We start from the raw sequence: 22842 nt of genomic DNA on the forward strand, positions 1-22842 counted from the left end.
CCGCGGGCCAAATTTGGCCGGACCGCCGATATTATTCTCAGTGCCCCTCTCAAAAGTCTCCCGGGGCAACCATTCTCCCGATTTCCACCCGGACAACAATATTGGGGGCGTGCCTTTAAAGGCACTGCCTTTAGCGTCCTCTACAACCTGTCGTCACCTCTGTTTTTCCTCCTTACAAACAGCGTGCCGGCCCCTATCACATGAAATATGCAGCTTCTACACACACATAAGTGAATGCAAAATATACTTTATCAACAGCCATACAGGTCACACCGAGGGTGGCCGCATTAACAACTTTAACACTGTTACAAATATGCGCCACACTGTGAAACCACACCAAACAAGAAATGACAAACACATTTCGGGAGAACATCCGCACCGTAACACAACATAAACACAACAGGACAAATACCCAGAAGCCCTTGCAGCACTAACTCTTCCGGGACGCTACAATATACAACCCCCCCACCTTTTTTTTTTTTTTCCCCCCCCCGCTACCACCAAACCCCGCCCCCCCCTTTCTCTTGCTACTTCAAGGCCTGAATGTTTGATTCATTAGGGCCTGCAATGGGACATAAGGACCTATTGTTATTCTAAGGTTTTATTATTATTCTTTATTCTTCCGCCGCCACAACAAACTGTAATTTGACCCACTTAACATGCTTCAAAACTCACCATATTTGACCCACACATCAGGACCTGCGAAAATTACCTTTTTTTAAAAAAAACCGAACCCCAAAACTCAAAATTGCGCTCTAGCACCCCCTAGGAAAAAAAAAAACTAGACTGCCTATATCTCCCACTAGGAAGATCGGAGAGACATGAAACAAATACCTGTATGTAGGTTTGACTTAGACCTAGTTTTCATAATTGTATATCCTCGGGCAAATATCAACAGGAAGTTGGCAATTCCCCCTTCAAGACAAAAAAGTACTAAAAACAGTCACTTTTGCCTCTTTGCTTCAAAACTCACCGAACTGAACACACACATCAGGACTGGCAAAAACTGTGATCTAATAAAAAAACCTAACCCCAAATTCAAAAATTGCGCTCTACAGCAATTTTTGAATAAAACTGATAAAAAACGGCTCCTCGGAAGAAAAAAATTACAAAACTGCCTGTAACTCCCACTGGGAAGGTCGGAGAGACATGAAACAAAAACCTCTATGTAGGTCTCACTTAGACATACATTTCATAAATTGACAACCCCCAGCAAAAATCAACAGGAAGTTTGTTATTCCCCCTTCAAAACAAAATTTTTGTACAAACCGGTCACCTTTCTTCAAAATCTATCTCCTCTGAGCGCGTTTGTCGTTTCGCCTTCAAACTAACACAGGTGAGAGATACAACCCTTGTGATTAAAAGTATAGATGGGATTTGTAATACCTGCTCCGGTTTTGATTTTATGACCCTTCAAAGACCCGCTGCGCTGATGCTCCTGCGGTGCTGTTTTTTTAAGATGGCTGCTTAAAAGCAGCAAGCACCAATGTGCCCACACAATGCAGACAAGGTAGGTACACTAGACAAAAGTCTTGGGACACTTCAGACTACAAGTAGACAAAAGTATTGGGACACTTAGGACTAGCACCTGCCAAATACGCGGGCCCGTCCAACGCTGCTTGCAGCTTTAATTCATTATTGTTATTTTATTTTCCAATTTATTATTAGCCTGTGGAAATTTTTTTTTTTATATATTTACCTCAGAAGGCTGCAGATAGAAAAGAGGCATTACATTTTTATAAAAATTGTATTTGATATGCCATTGAGATTTTTGAATTATTATTAGGGCCCGCATGGCCCATTGCATAAGGACTCCCAAAGGGAGTCCTTATGCAATGTGACATAAGGACCTATTGAATTTGTAAGGTTTTATTATTCTTTATTCTTCCGCCGCCACAACAAACTGTAATTTGACCCACTTAACATGCTTCAAAACTCACCATATTTGACCCACACATCAGGACCTGCGAAAATTACCTTTTTTTAAAAAAAAACCGAACCCCAAAACTCAAAATTGCGCTCTAGCGCCCCCTAGGGAAAAAAAAACTAGACTGCCTGTAACTCCCACTAGGAAGATCGGAGAGACATGAAACAAAAATCTGTATGTAGGTCTGACTTAGACCTAGTTTTCATAATTGTATATCATCGGGCAGAAATCAACAGGAAGTTGGCAATTCCCCCTTCAAGACAAAAAAGTACTAAAAACAGTCACTTTTGCCTCTTTGAGCTGTAATTTGACCCTCTTAACATGCTTCAAAACTCACCAAACTGAACACACACATCAGGACTGGCAAAAATTGCGATCTAATAAAAAACCTAACCCCAAATTTAAAAATTGCGCTCTAGAGCAATTTTTGAATAAAACGGAGAAAAAACTGCTCCTCGGAAGAAAAAAAAATGACAAAACTGCCTGTAACTCCCACTGGGAAGGTCGGAGAGACATGAAACAAAAACCTCTATGTAGGTCTCACTTAGACCTACATTTCATAAATTGACAACCCCCAGCAAAAATCAACAGGAAGTTTGCTATTCCCCCTTCAAAACTAATTGTTTGTAAAAACCGGTCACCTTCCTTCAAAAACTATCTCCTCTGAGCGCGTTTGTCGTTTCGGCTTCAAACTAACACAGGAGAGAGATTAAACCCTTGTGTATAAAATAACAGAACAGAGTTTTAATACCTGCTCCGGTTTTGATTTTATGACCCTTCAAAGACCCGCTGCGCTGATGCTGCTGCGCTGCTGTTTTTTTTAAGATGGCTGCTTAAAAGCAGGAAGCACCAACGTGCCCACACAATGCAGACAAGGTAGGTACACTAGACAAAAGTCTTGGGACACTTATGACTACCACCGGACAAAAGTATTGGGACACTTAGGCCGAAAACTGGACAAAAGTATTGGGACACTTAGGCCGAAAACTAGACAAAAGTATTGGGACACTTGGGACTACAACTTGCCAAAAGTATTGGGACACTTGGGACTAAAACTGGACAAAAGTATTGGGACACTTAAGACTAGCACCTGCCAAATACGCGGGCCCGACCAATGCTGCTTGCAGCTTTAATTATTATTTGAAACTGGATTTTGCATGTCACTATAAAGTTATATAAGCCTTGCTTGTTCAATATTCAATGCAAAACTTGTTTGGGTCCCTATTAAAAGGTTAATTTGTTCAACCTTGGCCCGCGGCTTTGTTCAGTTTTACATTTTGGCCCACTTTGTATTTGAGTTTGACACCCCTGGTTTAAGGGGTTAGACGACTTAGTGTAGACATGGCCTTAGACATTATGGCCCACAGTGCCTCATGATTTACCATGTCTAAAGCCTTAGACAGATTATAATAGCTGTGTCGAGTGGGAGATTTTGTTCTTGACATTTCTCTTGCAGCTGTCTTGCACAGAACATCATGTCAACGGTGCCTCTATGTTGTGGAAATCCACATTGGGATTCAGGCAGCATAGCTTCGGAGACAGTAAGGAGACGGCTTGCAAGGATCCTGCAGTTGCAAGGAGGAAGATCCCTCTGTGGTTTTTAGGGATGGCCTTGTCCTCTTTCTTGAACAGGGCGACAATAAGCGCATCCCGAAAGTCTGCAGTCATCACCCCATTTTCCCAAATCTTTGTAATCAGGAGGTACAGCTGGTAGGTAAGGGATGAACCTCCTTGCTTAAAAAATGTGGTGGAAATGCCGTCAGGTCCAGCGGCTTTGTTGTTTATCATGGTTGATTGCTTTCTGATTGCGGCGTCTTCAGTAATGCGGACGCCGTATCGATCCGTTGTGGTGAAGAAGGAGCTCAGCCGGAAGGCAAAGATCTCAATTTACCGATCGATCTACGTTCCACTGGATCGGTTCGCAGCTGAGTGTGAAGCGACTGGGATGAGAATCAGCACCTCCAAGTCCGAGTCCATGGTTCTCGCCCGGAAAAGGGTGGAGTGCCATCTCCGGGTTGGGGAGGAGATCTTGCCCCAAGTGGAGGAGTTCAAGTACCTCGGAGTCTTGTTCACGAGTGAGGGAAGAGTGGATCGTGAGATCGACAGGCGGATCGGTGCGGCGTCTTCAGTAATGCGGACGCTGTATCGATCCGTTGTGGTGAAGAAGGAGCTGAGCCGGAAGGCAAAGCTCTCAATTTACCGGTCGATCTACGTTCCCATCCTCACCTATGGTCATGAGTTTTGGGTTATGACCGAAAGGACAAGATCACGGGTACAAGCTGCCGAAATGAGTTTCCTCCGCCGGGTGGCGGGGCTCTCCCTTAGTGGCCTAGTGGTTAGAGTGTCCGTCCTGAGATCGGTAGGTTGGGAGTTCAAATCCCGGCCGAGTCATACCAAAGACTATAAAAATGGGACCCATTACCTCCCTGCTTGGCACTCAGCATCAAGGGTTGGAATTGGGGGTTAAATCACCGCTTCTGCCCACTGCTCCCCTCACCTCCCAAGGGGTGATCAAGGGTGATGGGTCAAATGCAGAGAATAATTTCGCCACACCTAGTGTGTGTGTGACAATCATTGGTACTTTAACTTTTTAACTTTAACTTTAGAGATAGGGTGAGAAGCTCTGCCATCCAGGAGGAGCTCAAAGTAAAGCCGCTGCTCCTCCACATCGAGAGGAGCCAGATGAGGTGGTTCGGGCATCTGGTCAGGATGCCACCCGAGCGCCTCCCTAGGGAGGTGTTTAGGGCACGTCCGACCGGTAGGAGGCCGCGGGGAAGACCCAGGACACGTTGGGAAGACTATGTCTCCCGGCTGGCCTGGGAACGCCTCGGGGTCCCACAGGAAGAGCTGGACGAAGTGGCTGGGGAGAGGGAAGTCTGGGCTTCCCTGCTTAGGCTGCTGCCCCCGCGACCCGACCTCGGATAAGCGGAAGAAGATGGATGGATGGATGGATGGATCTACGTTCCAATCCTCACCTATGGTCATGAACTTTGGGTTATGACCGAAAGGACAAGATCACGGTTACAAGCGGCCGAAATGAGGGAGGTGTTTGGGGCACGTCCGACCGGCAGGAGGCCAAGGGGAAGACCCAGGACACGTTGGGAAGACTATGTCTCCCGGCTGGCCTAGGAACGCCTCGGGATCCCCCGGTAGGAGCTGGACCAAATGGCTGGGGTGAGGGAAGTCTGGGCTTCTCTGCTTAGACTGCTGCCCCTGCGACCCGACCTCGGATAAGCGGAGGAAAATGGATGGATGGACTGATGATTGCTTTCTGTAGATTCTGCCAGAGACGGAGTGGCTGCCAACTCTTCTATGATGGGATGTTGTCGAATTGTATCAAACACTCTTCAACTGTTGAGTTCTGGTTTACGAGGTTTTGAAAAAACTCTGTCCAAGGGTTATTAAAGGGGAACATTATCACCAAGACCTATGTAAGCGTCAAGATATACCTTGATGTTGCAGAAAAAAGACCATATATTTTTTTAACCGATTTCCGAACTCTAAATGGGTGAATTTTGGCGAATTAAACACATTTCTAATATTCGCTCTCGGAGCGATGACGTCACAACACATTTTCTCAAACACCGAGTCAAATCAGCTCTGTTATTTTCCGTTTTTTCGACTGTTTTCCGTACCTTGGAGACATCATGCCTCGTCGGTGTGTTGTCGGAGGGTGTAACAACACCAACAGGGACGGATTCAAGTTGCACCAGTGGCCCAAAGATGCCAAAGTGGCAAGAAATTGGACGTTTGTTCCGCACACTTTACCGACGAAAGCTATGCTACGACAGAGATGGCAAGAATGTGTGGATATCCTGCGACACTCAAAGCAGATGCATTTCCAACCATAAAGTCAAAGAAATCTGCCGCCAGACCCCCATTGAATCTGCCGGAGTGTGTGAGCAATTCAGAGACAAAGGACCTCGGCAGCACGGCAAGCGATGGCGGCAGTTTGTTCCCGCAGACGAGCGAGCTAAACCCACTGGATGTCTTGGCTCACACCGTCCCGAAGATGATCAAGAGAAGAATATCGACCCTAGCTTCCCTGGCCTGCTGACATGAGGGTATGTCTACAGAATATATTAATTGATGGAAAATTGGGCTGTCTGCACTCTCAAAGTGCATGTTGTTGCCAAATGTATTTCATATGCTGTAAACCTAGTTCATAGTTGTTAGTTTCCTTTAATGCCAAACAAACACATACCAATCGTTGGTTAGAAGGCGATCGCCGAATTCGTCCTCGCTTTCTCCCGTGTCGCTGGCTGTCGTGTCGTTTTCGTCGGTTTCGCTTGCATACGGTTCAAACCGATATGGCTCAATAGCTTCAGTTTCTTCTTCAATTTGGTTTTCGCTACCTGCCTCCACACTACAACCATCCGTTTCAATACATGCGTAATCTGTTGAATCGCTTAAGCCGCTGAAATCCGAGTCTGAATCCGAGCTAATGTCGCTATAGCTTGCTGTTCTTTCCGCCATGTTTGTTTGTGTTGGCTTCACTATGTGACGTCACAGGAAAATGGACGGGTGGTTAAAATCAGGCACTTTGAAGCTTTTTTTTAGGGATATTGTGTGATGGGTAAAATTTTGAAAAAAAAACTTCGAAAAATATAATAAGCCACTGGGAACTGATTTTTAATGGTTTTAACCATTCTGAAATTGTGATAATGTTCCCCTTTAATGGAAGCCCAATTCGTCAGGATTCCAGAACCATCTCTTGACATAAAAAAGGTAGGACCCTGGCCGATTGGTCAGTAAGAAGGCGCAGGAATCACCGCTGTCCGCTAATTGCAGATACACATATACAGTATGTATAGGCTGTAATTATGTGTGAGTATAATTATACATACATATATATGTATATATAGGTACTTTACATGCAGTCGGCTCTCAAATAAATATTTAGCCCAATGCGACCCCCGAGTCAAAAAGTTTGGACAACCCTGCCGTAAACTGTCATTCAATTTAAATTCAGTGAATCTGTAATCAACTCCCAAGTGGAGGAGTTCAAGTACCTCGGAGTCTTGTTCACGAGTGGGGGAAGAGTGGATCGTGAGATCGACAGGCGGATCGGTGCGGCGTCTTCAGTAATGCGGACGCTGTATCGATCCGTTGTGGTGAAGAAGGAGCTGAGCCGGAAGGCAAAGCTCTCGATTTACCGGTCGATCTACGTTCCCATCCTCACCTATGGTCATGAGCTTTGGGTCATGACCGAAAGGACAAGATCACGGGTACAAGCGGTCGAAATGAGTTTCCTCCGCCGAGTGGCGGGGCTCTCCCTTAGAGATAGGGTGAGAAGCTCTGTCATTCGGGGGGAGCTCAAAGTAAAGCCGCTGCTCCTCCACATGGAGAGGAGCCAGATGAGGTGGTTCGGGCATCTGGTCAGGATGCCACCCGAACGCCTCCCTAGGAAGGTGTTTCGGGCACGTCCGACCGGTAGGAGGCCACGGGGAAGACCCAGGACACGCTGGGAAGACTATCTCTCCCGGCTGGCCTGGGAACGCCTCGGGATCCCCCGGGAGGAGCTGGACGAAGTGGCTGGGGAGAGGGAAGTCTGGGCTTCCCTGCTTAAGCTGCTGCCCCCGCGACCCGATCTCGGATAAGCGGAAGAAGATGGATGGATGGATGGATGAATCTGTAATCATGTGACAACAGGAGGCCAAACAAATCCTGAAGAGGGTGAATTGGCACACCACAGGTAGGTTGGTGTCTAAGACAGGACATAATATAACAAAATACTTCAAACACAGTTAAAAAGCTTCATTGTAACCCACAAACATACACTTTTTTATCCGGTAATGACAAATGGAAAACAAAGTGTCCCAGAGCACCCGGGGAGGTCAACGTTAGTCAAGTTGTCACAGCCCTGAGAACAGTGGAGGGAATGGAGGATACAGGCAGATCCAGCCTATAAAATCTGGCAAAAGTTGAGGTAGACGCAGCACAACACACCTTGTCCAAGACCACGTCTCTAAACAGATTCAGATGTGACCATGTCGCATGTGGAGTGCGCAACTACTCGCCGGCTGCCCTGCTTGAGCATAAGCAAAGTGATGAGGCCAACAATCCACTGGGACCGGCGTTTGCTTGCAAACAGGCCTGCCCAAAGTCGCTTCACCTGAAGACATAAAAAGGATGTCTGCTCTACGATGAGACCAGTATGCCTTTAAGGACCTCTCATGGCAAACAGGAAGGAGCCTTTCTGCATCCTCAGACAGTTCTTAGGGAACATTTTGGTGCTGGAATGCATGGTTTGATAGAAGGAACACTGTTTTGACCTAATCCCCTAACTGAATGAAATCTCTAGCTAACAGAGAGCGCAGTGAACTCGCGTACTCTCTCAGCTGATACGCTGGCAATCAAAAGTCTCCAGATCTTCAGACTCAGGAGAAATGATCCAAATGGAGTAAGGGCTCAAACACAGCTGAACAAAGTGCCTTGAAGACTACTTTAAAGATTTCAAGAAGAGAGCAAAAGCCTTTTGGTTGGGAATCGCCTCCTCACACCCTTTAAGAACAGTGGCTCTACAGGGCGTGCTAAAGGAGTCAACCAATCAGACCGGCTATGAATAGTGGAAACGGCGGCAAGATAGCCCCTGATAGTGGACTTTGACCGCCCTTAGCATATCACAGAATGAAGGATTTGGACCTGTCCCTGTGAGAGTTTGGCCTTATTGGCAGATGCCACGGTTGCCAATTTAGCATCTCACAGATCTTGACCCCTCTAGGGGCTTAAGATAGCCTTACCCTCTGGCTAGGAGGAGAGGAAGTGGATGATTATAGAGATTCACTTGGGACTCGGTGGCAGAGGGGTTAGTGCATCTGCCTCACAATACGAAGGTCCTGAGTAGTCTTGGGTTCAATCCCGGGCTTGGGATCTTTCTGTGTGGAGTTTGCATGTCCTCCCCATGACTGCGTGGGTTCCCTCCGGGTACTCCGGCTTCCTCCCACTTCCAAAGACATGCACCTTGGGATAAGTTGATTGGCAACACTAAATTGACCATAGTGTGTGGATGTGAGTGTGAATGTTGTGTGTCTATCTGTGTTGGCCCTGCGATGAGGTAGCGACTTGTCCAGGGTGTACGCCGCCTTCCGCCCGATTGTAGCTGAGATAGGCTCCAGCGCCCCCCGCGACCCCAAAGGGAATAAGCGGTAGAAAATGGATGGATGAATGGACTTGGGACTGTGCAAGGTTCAGGCATCATTGCCCAAAGGTGCTGGTTGGCCATGCATTGAAAACCACAAAGGACAATAACCTCTGTAGGAAAAGAGATTAACTGTAGCCTGACCGAAGTGACACCAAAACTGACTGACCACCTGTCAGTGAAGGAGCTCCGATTGAGAGCTGAGCCACTGCTGAATCCAGAAAGCCAGGAAGGTAAAAGGCTCTTAGGGACATAGCCTCTGCCCAAGTCCATAGAGGCATGGTTGGAGATTTCCGGCTGCCTGGTAAAAGATTAAGAACATCGCAACCGTGTTGTCCTTCCTTTATTTTCCATCATTATCTTATTTTACATGACCCTTCCCCTGACTGCACACTAATGGTAAATGAGAATGTGTCAAATGTATGTTTGTGTTCAAGGGAAAAAGACCGAGCAGATTCCTGGACAACATGTTGCCTGAAACACGCACATATCAGAAACAGCAACATATTTAAAGAAAGGAACTAAAGTGCACTGCAGCAGATTTGAATCGGATAGGTTAAAATTGATTACCCCTATGCAAAATGGTCTGTCCTAAAAGATGTAAATTTATGCACATTGCCCTGCCCTGAAACCAACATTGTTTACTAAATATTAATCAGATTACAAAGTAAGCAAGCCCCTGAGTTAGCAGAAAGCCCAATACTGCAGCTTTAGGTAAATTATCTAATACAAACAATTTAGCGTGGTGGTCTCAAACCCACTCTTCCCCCACTCGTGAACAAGACTCCGAGGTACTTGAACTCCTCCACTTGGGGCAAGATCTCCTCCCCAACCCGGAGATGGCACTCCACCCTTTTCCGGGCGAGAACCATGGACTCGGACTTGGAGGTGCTGATTCTCATCCCAGTCGCTTCACACTCAGCTGCGAACCGATCCAGTGAGAGCTGAAGATCCTGGCCAGATGAAGCCATCAGGACCACATCATCTGCAAAAAGCAGAGACCTAATCCTGCAGCCACCAAACCAGATCCCCTCAACGCCTTGACTGCGCCTAGAAATTCTGTCCATAAAAGTTATGAACAGAATGGGTGACAAAGGGCAGCCTTGGCGGAGTCCAACCCTCACTGGAAACGTGTCCGACTTACTACCGGCCATGCGGACCAAGCTCTGGCACTGATGATACAGGGAGCGGACTGCCACAATCAGACAGTCTGATACCCCGTACTCTCTGAGCACTCCCCACAGGACTTCCCGAGGGACACGGTCGAATGCCTTCTCCAAGTCTACAAAACACATGTAGACTGGTTGGGCAAACTCCCATGCACCCTCAAGGACCCTGCCGAGAGTATAGAGCTGGTCCACAGTTCCACGACCAGGACGAAAACCACACTGCTCCTCCTGAATCCGAGGTTCGACTATCCGGCGTAGCCTCCTCTCCAGTACACCTGAATAGACCTTACCGGGAAGGCTGAGGAGTGTGATCCCACGATAGTTAGAACACACCCTCCGGTTCCCCTTCTTAAAGAGAGGAACCACCACCCCGGTCTGCCAATCCAGTGGTACCGCCCCCGATGTCCACGCGATGCTGCAGAGTCGTGAGATCGACAGGCGGATCGGTGCGGCGTCTTCAGTAATGCGGACGCTGTATCGATCCGTTGTGGTGAAGAAGGGGCTGAGCCGGAAGGCAAAGCTCTCAATTTACCGGTCGATCTATGTTCCCATCCTCACCTATGGTCATGAGCTTTGGGTTATGACCGAAAGGACAAGATCACGGGTACAAGCGGCCGAAATGAGTTTCCTCCGCCGGGTGGCGGGGCTCTCCCTTAGAGATAGGGTGAGAAGCTCTGCCATCCGGGAGGAGCTCAAAGTAAAGCCGCTGCTCCTCCACATGGAGAGGAGCCAGATGAGGTGGTTCGGGCATCTGGTCAGGATGCCACCCGAACGCCTCCCTAGGGAGGTGTTTAGGGCACGTCCGACCGGTAGGAGGCCGCGGGGAAGAACCAGGACACGTTGGGAAGACTATGTCTCCCGGCTGGCCTGGGAACGCCTCGGGGTCCCACGGGAAGAGCTGGACGAAGTGGCTGGGGAGAGGGAAGTCTGGGCTTCCCTGCTTAGGCTGCTGCCCCCGCGACCCGACCTCGGATAAGCGGAAGAAGATGGATGGATGGGGTCTCAAACCCGAGGCCCGCAGATATATTTTGTGGCTCCCATACTTAACTTTGTAGTTTAGGGTGAATGTGGCCAATAGTAAAAATATTGTGGCAGTCTTAACCCTTGTGTGGTGTTCGGGTCTGTGGGACCCGTTTTCATTTTTTATTAAAAGAAAAATGATACAATTAATACATTTTTCAAACTGAGACTCACTGACTTTGGCTCATTTTCTGTGAAGAACATATTTAATGACCACACACCATACACCCCCCCTACACATTTATATTACATATAAGATGTCCGGGTCCATTGGACTAATAGAAGTGTGGAAATTGATGTTCTGTGTACCACACACACACACACACACACAGCAGGCCTAGACAGGAGGAGGACAGAGTGTAGGTACACAGAACATCAGAGGGTCAAATGACTCTACACCAATGACTGCCGTAGCATCTCACCCACCACGACATACTTCAAATACTCAGATGACACAGCCATTCTCACACTCCTCTCCAACAGTCAATCCATCCTGGACTATCATAACACAGTCAAACATTTCACAGAGTCATGCACAGCCAGTTATCTGGAAATCAATGTCAATAAAACAAAAGAAATATGGTTCAACCCCCCCTCACCTCAGAACCCCATCATCATAAACACACAAACAGTTCAAACGGTTGACACTTTTAAATACCTGGGTGCGTAACCTTGGACAATAAACTCACCTTTGATCAGCACGCCACGGACATTCAAAAAAGAAGTCAACAAAGACTGTCAGCCATCCGAAAACTTAAAGGACTATACGTTGCACCTCATCTCCTGTTATTACTTTACCAAAGCCATTGTTCAAGCCATCCTTCTGTACTGTTCCACATGTTTTTTCACCATGCTTTCTGTAACCAACCGGACCAAACTCACACGCATTACAAACGTAGCAGCTAAAATCATCGGCCTACCCACACCCAACATTTCAGACTTAAACCACAGGTCCAACACTCGACTGGCAAAAACAATAGTCCACTACACCAATACATCATCCCACTACCATCAGGGCGCAGGTACAGAACTATCACATTCCGGAGGGCCCGCCTCAGGAAAAGCCTTATCCCTGCAGCTATAGCCGCCCTTAACAGCAGGCCCGGCCGACCTGTCTGGATAAATGTGTCTTGGTCATGTATGATGTCTTTTTGTGATGTGTAATGTCTATTGTTTAAATGTACGGCAGTGACAATGAATTTCCCTCTAAATCTAATCTAAATGTGCGAGAAAATGAGAGCAGACAGTGTTGACAAACAATGTTGCAACCTTGTGTGGGAACCGCAGGTGCAGAAACACAAAAGAAGAATCCCTGTGGGATGCAGAAACTGGCAAGAGAAATTTTCCGTGCAACGTTCATATTGTCGTTACTCAGCCAGCGTTTGTGGGTCTGATGGACCCGTTGCATTTTGTGGCTTTTAAAGGGGAACATTATCACCAGACCTATGTAAGCGTCAATATATACCTTGATGTTGCAGAAAAAAGACCATATATTTTTTTAACCGATTTCCGAACTCTAAATGGGTGAATTTTGGCGAATTAAACGCCTTTCTATTATTCGCTCTCGGAGCGATGACGTCACAACATGACGTCGCATCGGGAAGCAATCCGCCATTTTCTCAAACACCGAGTCAAATCAGCTCTGTTATTTTCCATTTTTTTCGACAGTTTTCCGTACCTTGGAGACATCATGCCTCGTCGGTGTGTTGTCGGAGGGTGTAACAACACGAACAGGGACGGATTCAAGTTGCACCAGTGGCCCAAAGATGCCAAAGTGGCAAGAAATTGGACGTTTGTTCCGCACACTTTACCGACGAAAGCTATGCTACGACAGAGATGGCAAGAATGTGTGGATATCCTGCGACACTCAAAGCAGATGCATTTCCAACCATAAAGTCAAAGAAATCTGCCGCCTGACCCCCATTGAATCTGCCGGAGTGTGTGAGCAATTCAGGGACAAAGGACCTCGCTAGCACGGCAAGCAATGGCGGCAGTTTGTTCCCGCAGACGAGCGAGCTAAACCTCCCTGGATGTCTTGGCTCACACCGTCCCTTATGCCACCGAAGATGATCAAGAGAAGAATATCGACCCTAGCTTCCCTGGCCTGCTGACATGAGGGTATGTCTACAGAATATATTAATTGATGAAAACTGGGCTGTCTACACTCTCAAAGTGCATGTTGTTGCCAAATGTATTTCATATGCTGTAAACCTAGTTCATAGTTGTTAGTTTCCTTTAATGCCAAACAAACACATACCAATCGTTGGTTAGAAGGCGATCGCCGAATTCGTCCTCGCTTTCTCCCGTGTCGCTGGCTGTCGTGTCGTTTTCGTCGGTTTCGCTTGCATACGGTTCAAACCGATATGGCTCAATAGCTTCAGTTTCTTCTTCAATTTGGTTTTCGCTACCTGCCTCCACACTACAACCATCCGTTTCAATACATGCGTAATCTGTTGAATCGCTTAAGCCGCTGAAATCCGAGTCTGAATCCGAGCTAATGTCGCTATAGCTTGCTGTTCTTTCCGCCATGTTTGTTTGTGTTGGCTTCACTATGTGACGTCACAGGAAAATGGACGGGTGGTTAAAATCAGGCACTTTGAAGCTTTTTTTAGGGATATTGCGTGATGGGTAAAAGTTTGATAAAAACTTCGAAAAATAAAATAAGCCACTGGGAACTGATTTTTAATGGTTTTAACCCTTCTGAAATTGTGATAATGTTCCCCTTTAATGCCTTACAATCAAACACTGTTATGTTAAAATACTGAACAGATGTTTATTGGGATAAGGTAAACATCTGTTCAGTATTTTAACATAAACGTGTTTGATTGTGAGGCATTAAAAGCCACAAAATGCAACGGGTCCGTCAGACCCACAAACGCTGGCTGAGTAACAACAATATGAACATTACACAAGGGTTGAACCAGTAGTAGTAATTAGGGTTGCAAAGGGGTGGAAAGTTTCCGGTAAATTTCCGCAAACTTTCCAAACATTTACCACAGGAAGTTAAGCTCGGGAAGTTTGGAAAAGTTGACAATTTTTTTGATTATTCAAAGTTGGACACCGTCCATCTTATTCTGTAGAATAAGATGAGAAGCTTGTAAAACACTAATGCAATGCCACACACAGATATTAATAGTCAGCTAAACAATTGGAGTAGTCTTTCAAAACATTTGTGTCACGGCCAGGGCGCATTGGAATGCGTCCTCATCCTTGCGCGCTGCAAGCACCGCGGGACACGGCGCCCTCTGTGGCCAGGGTAGGGACACTTTCTGCACCAACAGCAACGCCCAAAACATGGATATGTTTCCCGTAGGCTGCTGTGGTTCTGGCGCCACTCGCGTCTGCCCTCTGGACGTCCAAGAAGGTGGTCGTTCCTTGGTCGTCCACCTCGCAGGCTGCTACGGCGTTCTACTCGCCGCCGCCACCAGACTCGTCCCCGCTGGATTCGGGGACACTTGGGACGACGACCCACCTCCAGTTCACCCCTCCACCCTCCCTTGACTTTTGACCTCTGTGTTCTCGTGGTTCCTGCTAGAGGACATCTGGGAGCTGTCCATAAGGAGGGGGATACCGTCACGGCCAGGGCGCATTGGAATGCGTCCTCATCCTTGCGCGCTGCAAGCACCGCGGGACACGCCCACGACTGTGGCGCAGATCTAGGGACGCGCCGCGCGCGTCTCCGCCCTGCAGCTGCCGCCAGCTGCAATCACTTGCCGGCAATCATCACACCTGCCTGGAATGAAGGAGCTGCCTTCATAAGCCTGGACATCTTGGCATGCCGGCGCCGGAATATAATCATCTGTTGGCGTATAGTAAGCGATCATCCTGCTTGATGCAATACTGTTCTCTCTGTCTGTTTTCCCTTCCGTGTTTCATTGTCGTGTCATCCTACTGCAGACCTCCGTTCCCGTGTTTTGACGTTGCTGTGTGTCTCGTCATTTCTCGTCGTCGTTCCCCTGCTTCTCGGACTGCTCCTTGGATCTCGACCTCCCGCTTGGACACGGATTCCCCTCTTCCCCTGGACTTCCTCATCTCTCGTTCAACACTTGGTAACGCACACCTCAGTTAAATACTACACATGGTCGTACACCATACACACTCTTGGATTTTGCCACACTCCATTTCCTTAGTTCATATATTTAGTGTTTATTATTATATATATTACTATATATAATAAATCATTGAACATTACTGCCATCTAGTGTCTGTTGCCGTCACCTCCTCTGCAAACCTTAACAATTTGCTCTGTAAAGCACCAGTTCCATTGGCAGCCAACCAATAAGCAAATATTAACATTGCTGTATGTATACTTTTGACCCACTCACATTTTCAGTAGACCCATAATAAATTCATAAAAGAAGCAAACTTCATGAATGTTTTTTGTGACCAACAAGTATGTGCTCCAATCACTACATCACAAAAAGTAGAAATGATTGGAAACTCAAGACAGCCATGACATGATGTTCTTTACAACTTTTGACCACGACTGTACTTTATCGTCTACCGACAATTCAATCCCGGTCACCTGGTTTTAAGCTAAATGTTACTTATGCAATATTTGTGAGTTACTTACAGCTGTGGCAGGTGGCCCCTCTGTAGCCCGTGTCGGAGCATTTACAATGGAAGGCGCTCCATGATTGAGTACATTTCCCTCCATGTTCACAGAGACTGGGGGAGCACCTGAGAGGCAAACAGTGGAGAAAGAAGTCTGTCAAATGTTTCCCTAAAATGTGTTTAGGTTACCAAGCAGTCATTTTGATTTATTCTTGTAAAGGAAAAAGCGGAAAAAAAGTGTGGCTGTGCCAAGTGTACGTCGGTAAACCTCACTCTCATCCGGGTCACGGCACCACCAGCTCCGTGCTTCCGTTACGCTACGTACTCCAACCTGGGTCTACCGAATAAGAGTCGAGCGCCAATACCGCCCTTACAAATGTGAAAAACAAACGGTTTATTGAATGCTAAGCTGAAAGGTTGCAGATATATAGATAATAAGCATTTTTTGTCGTATTCAGTTTATCTAATATTTTATCGTGTGAATGCTCCAAAGCATTCACACATATGGTTTTCTACACCAAAATGCATCTATTTATTATTAAACTTCTTCTTCTTTTCCAGATTTTGGCGCGCTCTACCTTACACATTTTTCACCCGATTCAAACCGTTCCAACTTCAAACTGTTCAGCCTATTCGAGAATTGCGGCCTTTCCCTTGCCACATTCCAAAAATTCCCTGATTTCCCAGAATTGCAGGTTTTCCGGGACATTTTTCCCATTCAAAATGAATTGGCCATTTTTCAAACTTCTACCATTTCCACATATTTTAACCGATTAAAGCTATTCCACCTTCAACACATTCCACCATCCTGGAAATTCAAACTACCCTTTTTCCAAGTTCAAAAAAGTTCCAGGATTTTCCAGCATTCCTGGTTTTCCAAAGCCCTATTTCCACCCTTTTTTCTGGTGACTACTCCTCCCACATATTTCAACCCACTTCAACCGTTCCACCGTCTAAACATTCGTCTTAATTAGGTCAAAAAACGAAGTGGTTTTCCCAAAATTCCCGGAATTCCGTAATACCATTTCTCAATTCAACATGTTACTACTTCACTTCTTGACCGATTTGAAAAATTCCAACACCAACCATTTCAACTCATTCAAACCATTCAATTTTTTTTTTAACCATTTTCCAAAAAAATTCCCGCTTTGCTCTTCAATGGGACATTCTTCAAAGTTCCACAACTTCCACATTTTTCATCTGATTCAAAACGTTCCAACTTCAAACTGTTCAGCCTATGCGGAAATTGCGGTCTTTCCCTTGACACATTCCAAAAATTCCCTGATTTCCCAAAATTGCAGGTTTTCCGGGACATTTTTCCCCATTCAAAATGAATTGGTCATTTTTCAAACATCCACCATTTCCACATATTTCAACCGATTCAAACCATTCCACCTTCAACACATTCCACCATTCTGGAAATTCAAGCTACCCTTTTTCCAGGTTCAAAAAAGTTCCAGGATTTTCCAGAATTCCTGGTTTTCCAAAGCCCTATTTCTACTCTTTTCTGGCGACTACTCCTTCCACACTTTTCAACCCACTTCAACCGTTCCCCCGTCTAAACATTCGTCTTAATTAGAACAAAGAACAAAGTGTTTTTTGAACTGGAAAAATTCCTGTTTTCTCCCGGAATTCCGTAATACCATTTCTCAATTCAACATGTTACTACTTCAACATTCTTTCACCGATTTGAAAAATTCCAACACCAACCATTTCAACTCATTCAAGTTTTTTTTTACCATTTTCAATAAAAATGCCCGCTTTTTTCGAAATTCCCAAATTTTTGGGAAACTTCAATAGGACATTCTTCAAAGTTCCACATCTTCCACATTTTTCATCTGATTCAAACCGCTCCAACTTCAAACTGTTCAGTCTATTTGGGAGTTTCTGTCTTTCTCTTGACACATTCCGAAAATTCCCAGATTTCCCAGAATTGCAGGTTTTCCGGGACATTTTTCCCACTCAAAATGAATTGGCCATTTTTCAAACTTCCAACATTTCCACATATTTCAACCCATTCAAACCATTCCACCTTCAACACATTCCACCATCCTGAAATTCAAACTACCTTTTTTCCAAATTCAAAAAAATTACAGGATTTTCCAGAATTCCTGGTTTTCCAAAGCCCTATTTCCACCCTTTTTTCTGGCGACTACTCATCCCGCATTTTTCAAACCACTTCAACTGTTCCCCCGTCTAAATATTCGTCTTAATTAGGACAAAAAACAAAGTGTTTTTTTGAACTGGAAAAATTCCCGGTTTTCACGAAATTCCCGGAATTCCGTAATACCATTTCTCAATTCAACATGTTACTACTTCAACATTTCTTGACCGATTTGAAAAATTCCAACACCAACCATTTCAACTCATTCAGACCATTCAAGTTTGTTTTTTTACCATTTTTAAAAAATGTCCCGCTTTTCCCGAAATTCCCAATTTTTGGGGAAACTTTAATGGGACATTCTTCAAAGTTCCACAACTTCCACATTTTTCATCTGATTCAAACCGTTCCAACTTCAAAATGTTCAGCCTTTTCGAGAATTGCGGCCTTTCCCTTGCCACATTCCAAAAATTCCCTGATTTGCAGGTTTTCCTGGACATTTTTCCCATTCAAAATGAATTGGCCATTTTTCAAACTTTTACCATTTCCACATATTTCAACCAATTCAAGCCATTCCACCTTCAACACATTCCACCATCCTGGAAATTCAAACTACCCTTTTTTCAAGTTCAAAAAAGTTCCAGGATTTTCCAGCATTTCTGGTTTTCCAAAGCCCTATTCCACCCTTTTTTCTGGTGACTACTCATCCCGCATTTTTCAAACCACTTCAACTGTTCCCCCGTCTAAATATTCGTCTTAATTAGGACAAAAAACAAAGTGTTTTTTTTAACAGGAAAAATTCCCGGTTTCCCCGAAATTCCGCAATACCATTTCTCAATTCAACATGTTACTACTTCAACATTCCTTGACCGATTTGAAAAATTCCAACACCAACCATTTCAACTCATTCAGACCATTCAAGTTTTTTTTCCCCATTTTTAAAACATTTCCCGCTTTTCCTGAAATTCTCATTTTTTTGGGAAACTTCAATGGGACATTCTTCAAAGTTCCACAACTTCCACATTTTTCATCTGATTCAAACCGTTCCAACTTCAAACTGTTCAGCCTTTTCGAGAATTGCGGCCTTTCCCTTGCCACATTCCAAAAATTCCCTGATTTGCAGGTTTTCCGGGACATTTTCCCATTCAAAATGAATTGGCCATTTTTCAAACTTCTACCATTTCCACATATTTCAACCGAATCAAGCCATTCCACCTTCAACACATTCCACCATCCTGGAAATTCAAACTACTCTTTTTCCAAGTTCAAAAAAGTTCCAGGATTTTCCAGAATTCCTGGTTTTCCAAAGCCCTATTTCCACCCTTTTTTCTGGTGACTACTCCTCCCACATTTTTCAACCCACTTCAACGGTTCCCCCGTCTAAACATTTTTCTTAATTAGGACAAAAAAACTAAGTGTTTTTTTTAACAGGAAAAATTCCCGGTTTTCCCGAAATTCCGTAATACCATTTCTCATTTCAACATGTTACTACTTCAACATTTTTTGACCGATTTGAAAAATTCCAACACCAACCATTTCAACTCATTCAGACCATTCAAGTTTTTTACCATTTTTAAAAAATGTCCCGCTTTTCCCGAAATTCCTAATTTTTTGGGAAACTTCAATGGGACATTCTTCAAAGTTCCACAACTTCCACATTTTTCATCTGATTCAAAGCGTTCCAACTTCAAACTGTTCAGCCTATTCAAGAATTGTGGCCTTTCCCTTGCCACATTCCAAAAATTCCCTGATTTCCCAGAATTGCAGGTTTTCCAGGACAAAATTTTTCAAACTTCTACCATTTCCACATATTTCAACCGATTCAAGCCATTCCACCATCCTGGAAATTCAAACTACTCTTTTTCCAAGTTCAAAAAAGTTCCAGGATTTTCCAGAATTCCTGGTTTTCCAAAGCCCTATTTCCACCCTTTTTTCTGGTGACTACTCCTCCCACATTTTTCAACCCACTTCAACCGTTCCACCGTCTAAACATTTTTCTTAATTAGGACAAAAAACAAAAGTCTTTTTTTGACCTGGAAAAATTCCTGGTTTTCCCGAAATTCCCGGTATTCCGTAATACCATTTCTCAATTCAACATGTTACTTCTTCAACATTTCTTGACCGATTTGAAAAATTCCAACCCCAACCATTTCAACTCATTCAGACCATTCAAGTTTGTTTTACCATTTTCAAGAAAACTCCCGCTTTTCCCGAAATTCCCAATTTTTTGGGAAACTTCAATGGGACATTCTTCAAAGTTCCACATCTCCCACATTTTTCATCAAATTCAAACCGTTACAACTTCAAACTGTTCAGCGTATACAGGAATCACAGGCTTTCCCTTGACAACTTCCAAAAATTCCCAGATTTCCCAAAATTGCAGGTTTTCCGGGACATTTTTCCCATTCCAAATGAATTGGCCATTTTTCAAACTTCCAACATTTCCACATATTTCAACCCATTCAAATCATTCACTTTCAACACATTCCACCATCCTGGAAATTCAAACTACCTTTTTTCCAAATTAAATTTTTTTTACAGGATTTTACAGAATTCCTGGTTTTCCAAAGCCCTATTTCCACCCTTTTTTCTGGCGACTACTCCTCCCACATTTTTCAAACCACTTCAACTGTTCCCCCGTCAAAACATTCGTCTTAATTAGGACAAAAAAAGAAGTGTTTTTTTGAACTGGAAAAATTCCCGGTTTTCACGAAATTCCCAGAATTCCGTAATACCATTTCTCAATTCAACATGTTACTACTTCAACATTTCTTGACCGATTTGAAAAATTCCAACACCAACCATTTCAAGTCATTCAGACCATTCAAGTTTGTTTTACCATTTTCAAGAAAACTCCCGCATATCCCGAAATTCCCAATTTTTTGGGAAACTTCAATGGGACATTCTTCAAAGTTCCACAACTTCCACATTTTTCATCTGATTCAAAGCGTTCCAACTTCAAACTGTTCAGCCTATTCGAGAATTGTGGCCTTTCCCTTGCCACATTCCAAAAATTCCCTGATTTCCCAGAATTGCAGGTTTTCCGGGACATTTTTCCCATTCAAAATGAATTGGCCATTTTTCAAACTTCTACCGTTTCCACATATTTCAACCGATTCAAGCCATTCCACCTTCAACACATTCCACCATCCTGGAAATTCAAACTACCTTTTTTCCAAATTAAAAAAAAATTACAGGATTTTCCAGAATTCCTGGTTTTCCAAAGCCCTATTTCCACCCTTTTTTCTTGCGACTACTCCTACCACATTTTTCAACCCATCTCAACCGTTGCACAGTCTAAACATTTTTCTTAATTAGGACAAAAAACAAAAGTATTTTTTTGAACTGGAAAAATTCCTGGTTTTCCCAAAATTCCCGGTATTCCGTAATACCATTTCACAATTCAACATGTTACTTCTTCAACATTTCTTGACCGATTTGAAAAATTCCAACACCAACCATTTCAACTCATTCAGACCATTCAAGTTTGTTTTACCATTTTCAAGAAAACTCCCGCTTTTCCCGAAATTCCCAATTTTTTTGGAAACTTCAATGGGACATTCTTCAAAGTTCCACATCTCCCACATTTTTCATCAAATTCAAACCGTTCCAACTTCAAACTGTTCAGCGTATACAGGAATCACAGGCTTTCCCTTGACCACTTCCAAAAATTCCCAGATTTCCCAGAATTGCAGGTTTTCCGGGACATTTTTCCCATTCAAAATGAATTGGCCATTTTTCAAACTTCCAACATTTCAACATAATTCAACCCATTCAAACACATTCCACCATCCTGGAAATTCAAACTACCTTTTTTCCAAGTTCAAAGAAATTCCAAATTTCCAAAGCCCTATTTCCACCCTTTATTCTGCCGACTACTCCTCCCACTTCAACCGTTCCACCGTCAAAACATTCGTCTTAATTAGGACAAAAAACAAAGTGTTTTTTTGAACTGGAAAAATTCCCGGTTTTCCCGAAATTCCCGGAATTCCGTAATACCATTTCTCAACTCAACATGTTACTACTTCAACATTTCTTGACCGATTTGAAAAATTCCAACCCCAACCATTTCAACTCATTCAGACCATTCAAGTTTGTTTTACCATTTTCAAGAAAACTCCCGCTTTTCCCGAAATTCCCAATTTTTTTGGAAACTTCAATGGGACATTCTTCAAAGTTCCACATCTCCCACATTTTTCATCAAATTCAAACCGTTCCAACTTCAAACTGTTCAGCGTATACAGGAATCACAGGCTTTCCCTTGACCACTTCCAAAAATTCCCAGATTTCCCAGAATTGCAGGTTTTCCGGGACATTTTTCCCATTCAAAATGAATTGGCCATTTTTCAAACTTCCAACATTTCAACATAATTCAACCCATTCAAACACATTCCACCATCCTGGAAATTCAAACTACCTTTTTTCCAAGTTCAAAGAAATTCCAAATTTCCAAAGCCCTATTTCCACCCTTTATTCTGCCGACTACTCCTCCCACTTCAACCGTTCCACCGTCAAAACATTCGTCTTAATTAGGACAAAAAACAAAGTGTTTTTTTGAACTGGAAAAATTCCCGGTTTTCCCGAAATTCCCGGAATTCCGTAATACCATTTCTCAACTCAACATGTTACTACTTCAACATTTCTTGACCGATTTGAAAAATTCCAACACCAACCATTTCAACTCATTCAGACCATTCAAGTTTGTGTTACCATTTTCAAGAAAAATTCCTGTATTTCCCGAAATTCCCAATTTTTTGGGAAGCTTCAATGGGACATTCTTCAAAGTTCCACATCTTCCACATTTTTCAGCTGATTCAAACCGCTCCAACTTCAAACTGTTCAGCCTATTTGGGAGTTTCTGTCTTTCTCTTGACACATTCCAAAAATTCCCAGATTTCCCAGAATTGCAGGTTTTCCGGGATATTTTTCC

The 22842-nt window shown here is 44.2% G+C and overlaps 1 protein-coding gene across 1 annotated transcript in view; it reads right to left on the reverse strand.

Moving 5' to 3' along the window:
* The window catches only part of LOC133616345 (contactin-associated protein-like 4), a 306751-nt gene that overhangs the window by 90406 nt on the left and 193503 nt on the right, over nt 1-22842 (reverse strand). The window contains exon 11 of the mRNA XM_061975492.1: nt 15831-15937. Within this exon, the coding sequence (XP_061831476.1) occupies nt 15831-15937 (107 nt within the window). The remainder of the gene's footprint in view (nt 1-15830; nt 15938-22842) is intronic.

The sequence above is a fragment of the Nerophis lumbriciformis genome, linkage group LG14 (genome assembly GCF_033978685.3).
Source record: "Nerophis lumbriciformis linkage group LG14, RoL_Nlum_v2.1, whole genome shotgun sequence".
Taxonomy (NCBI): Eukaryota; Metazoa; Chordata; class Actinopteri; order Syngnathiformes; family Syngnathidae; genus Nerophis; species Nerophis lumbriciformis.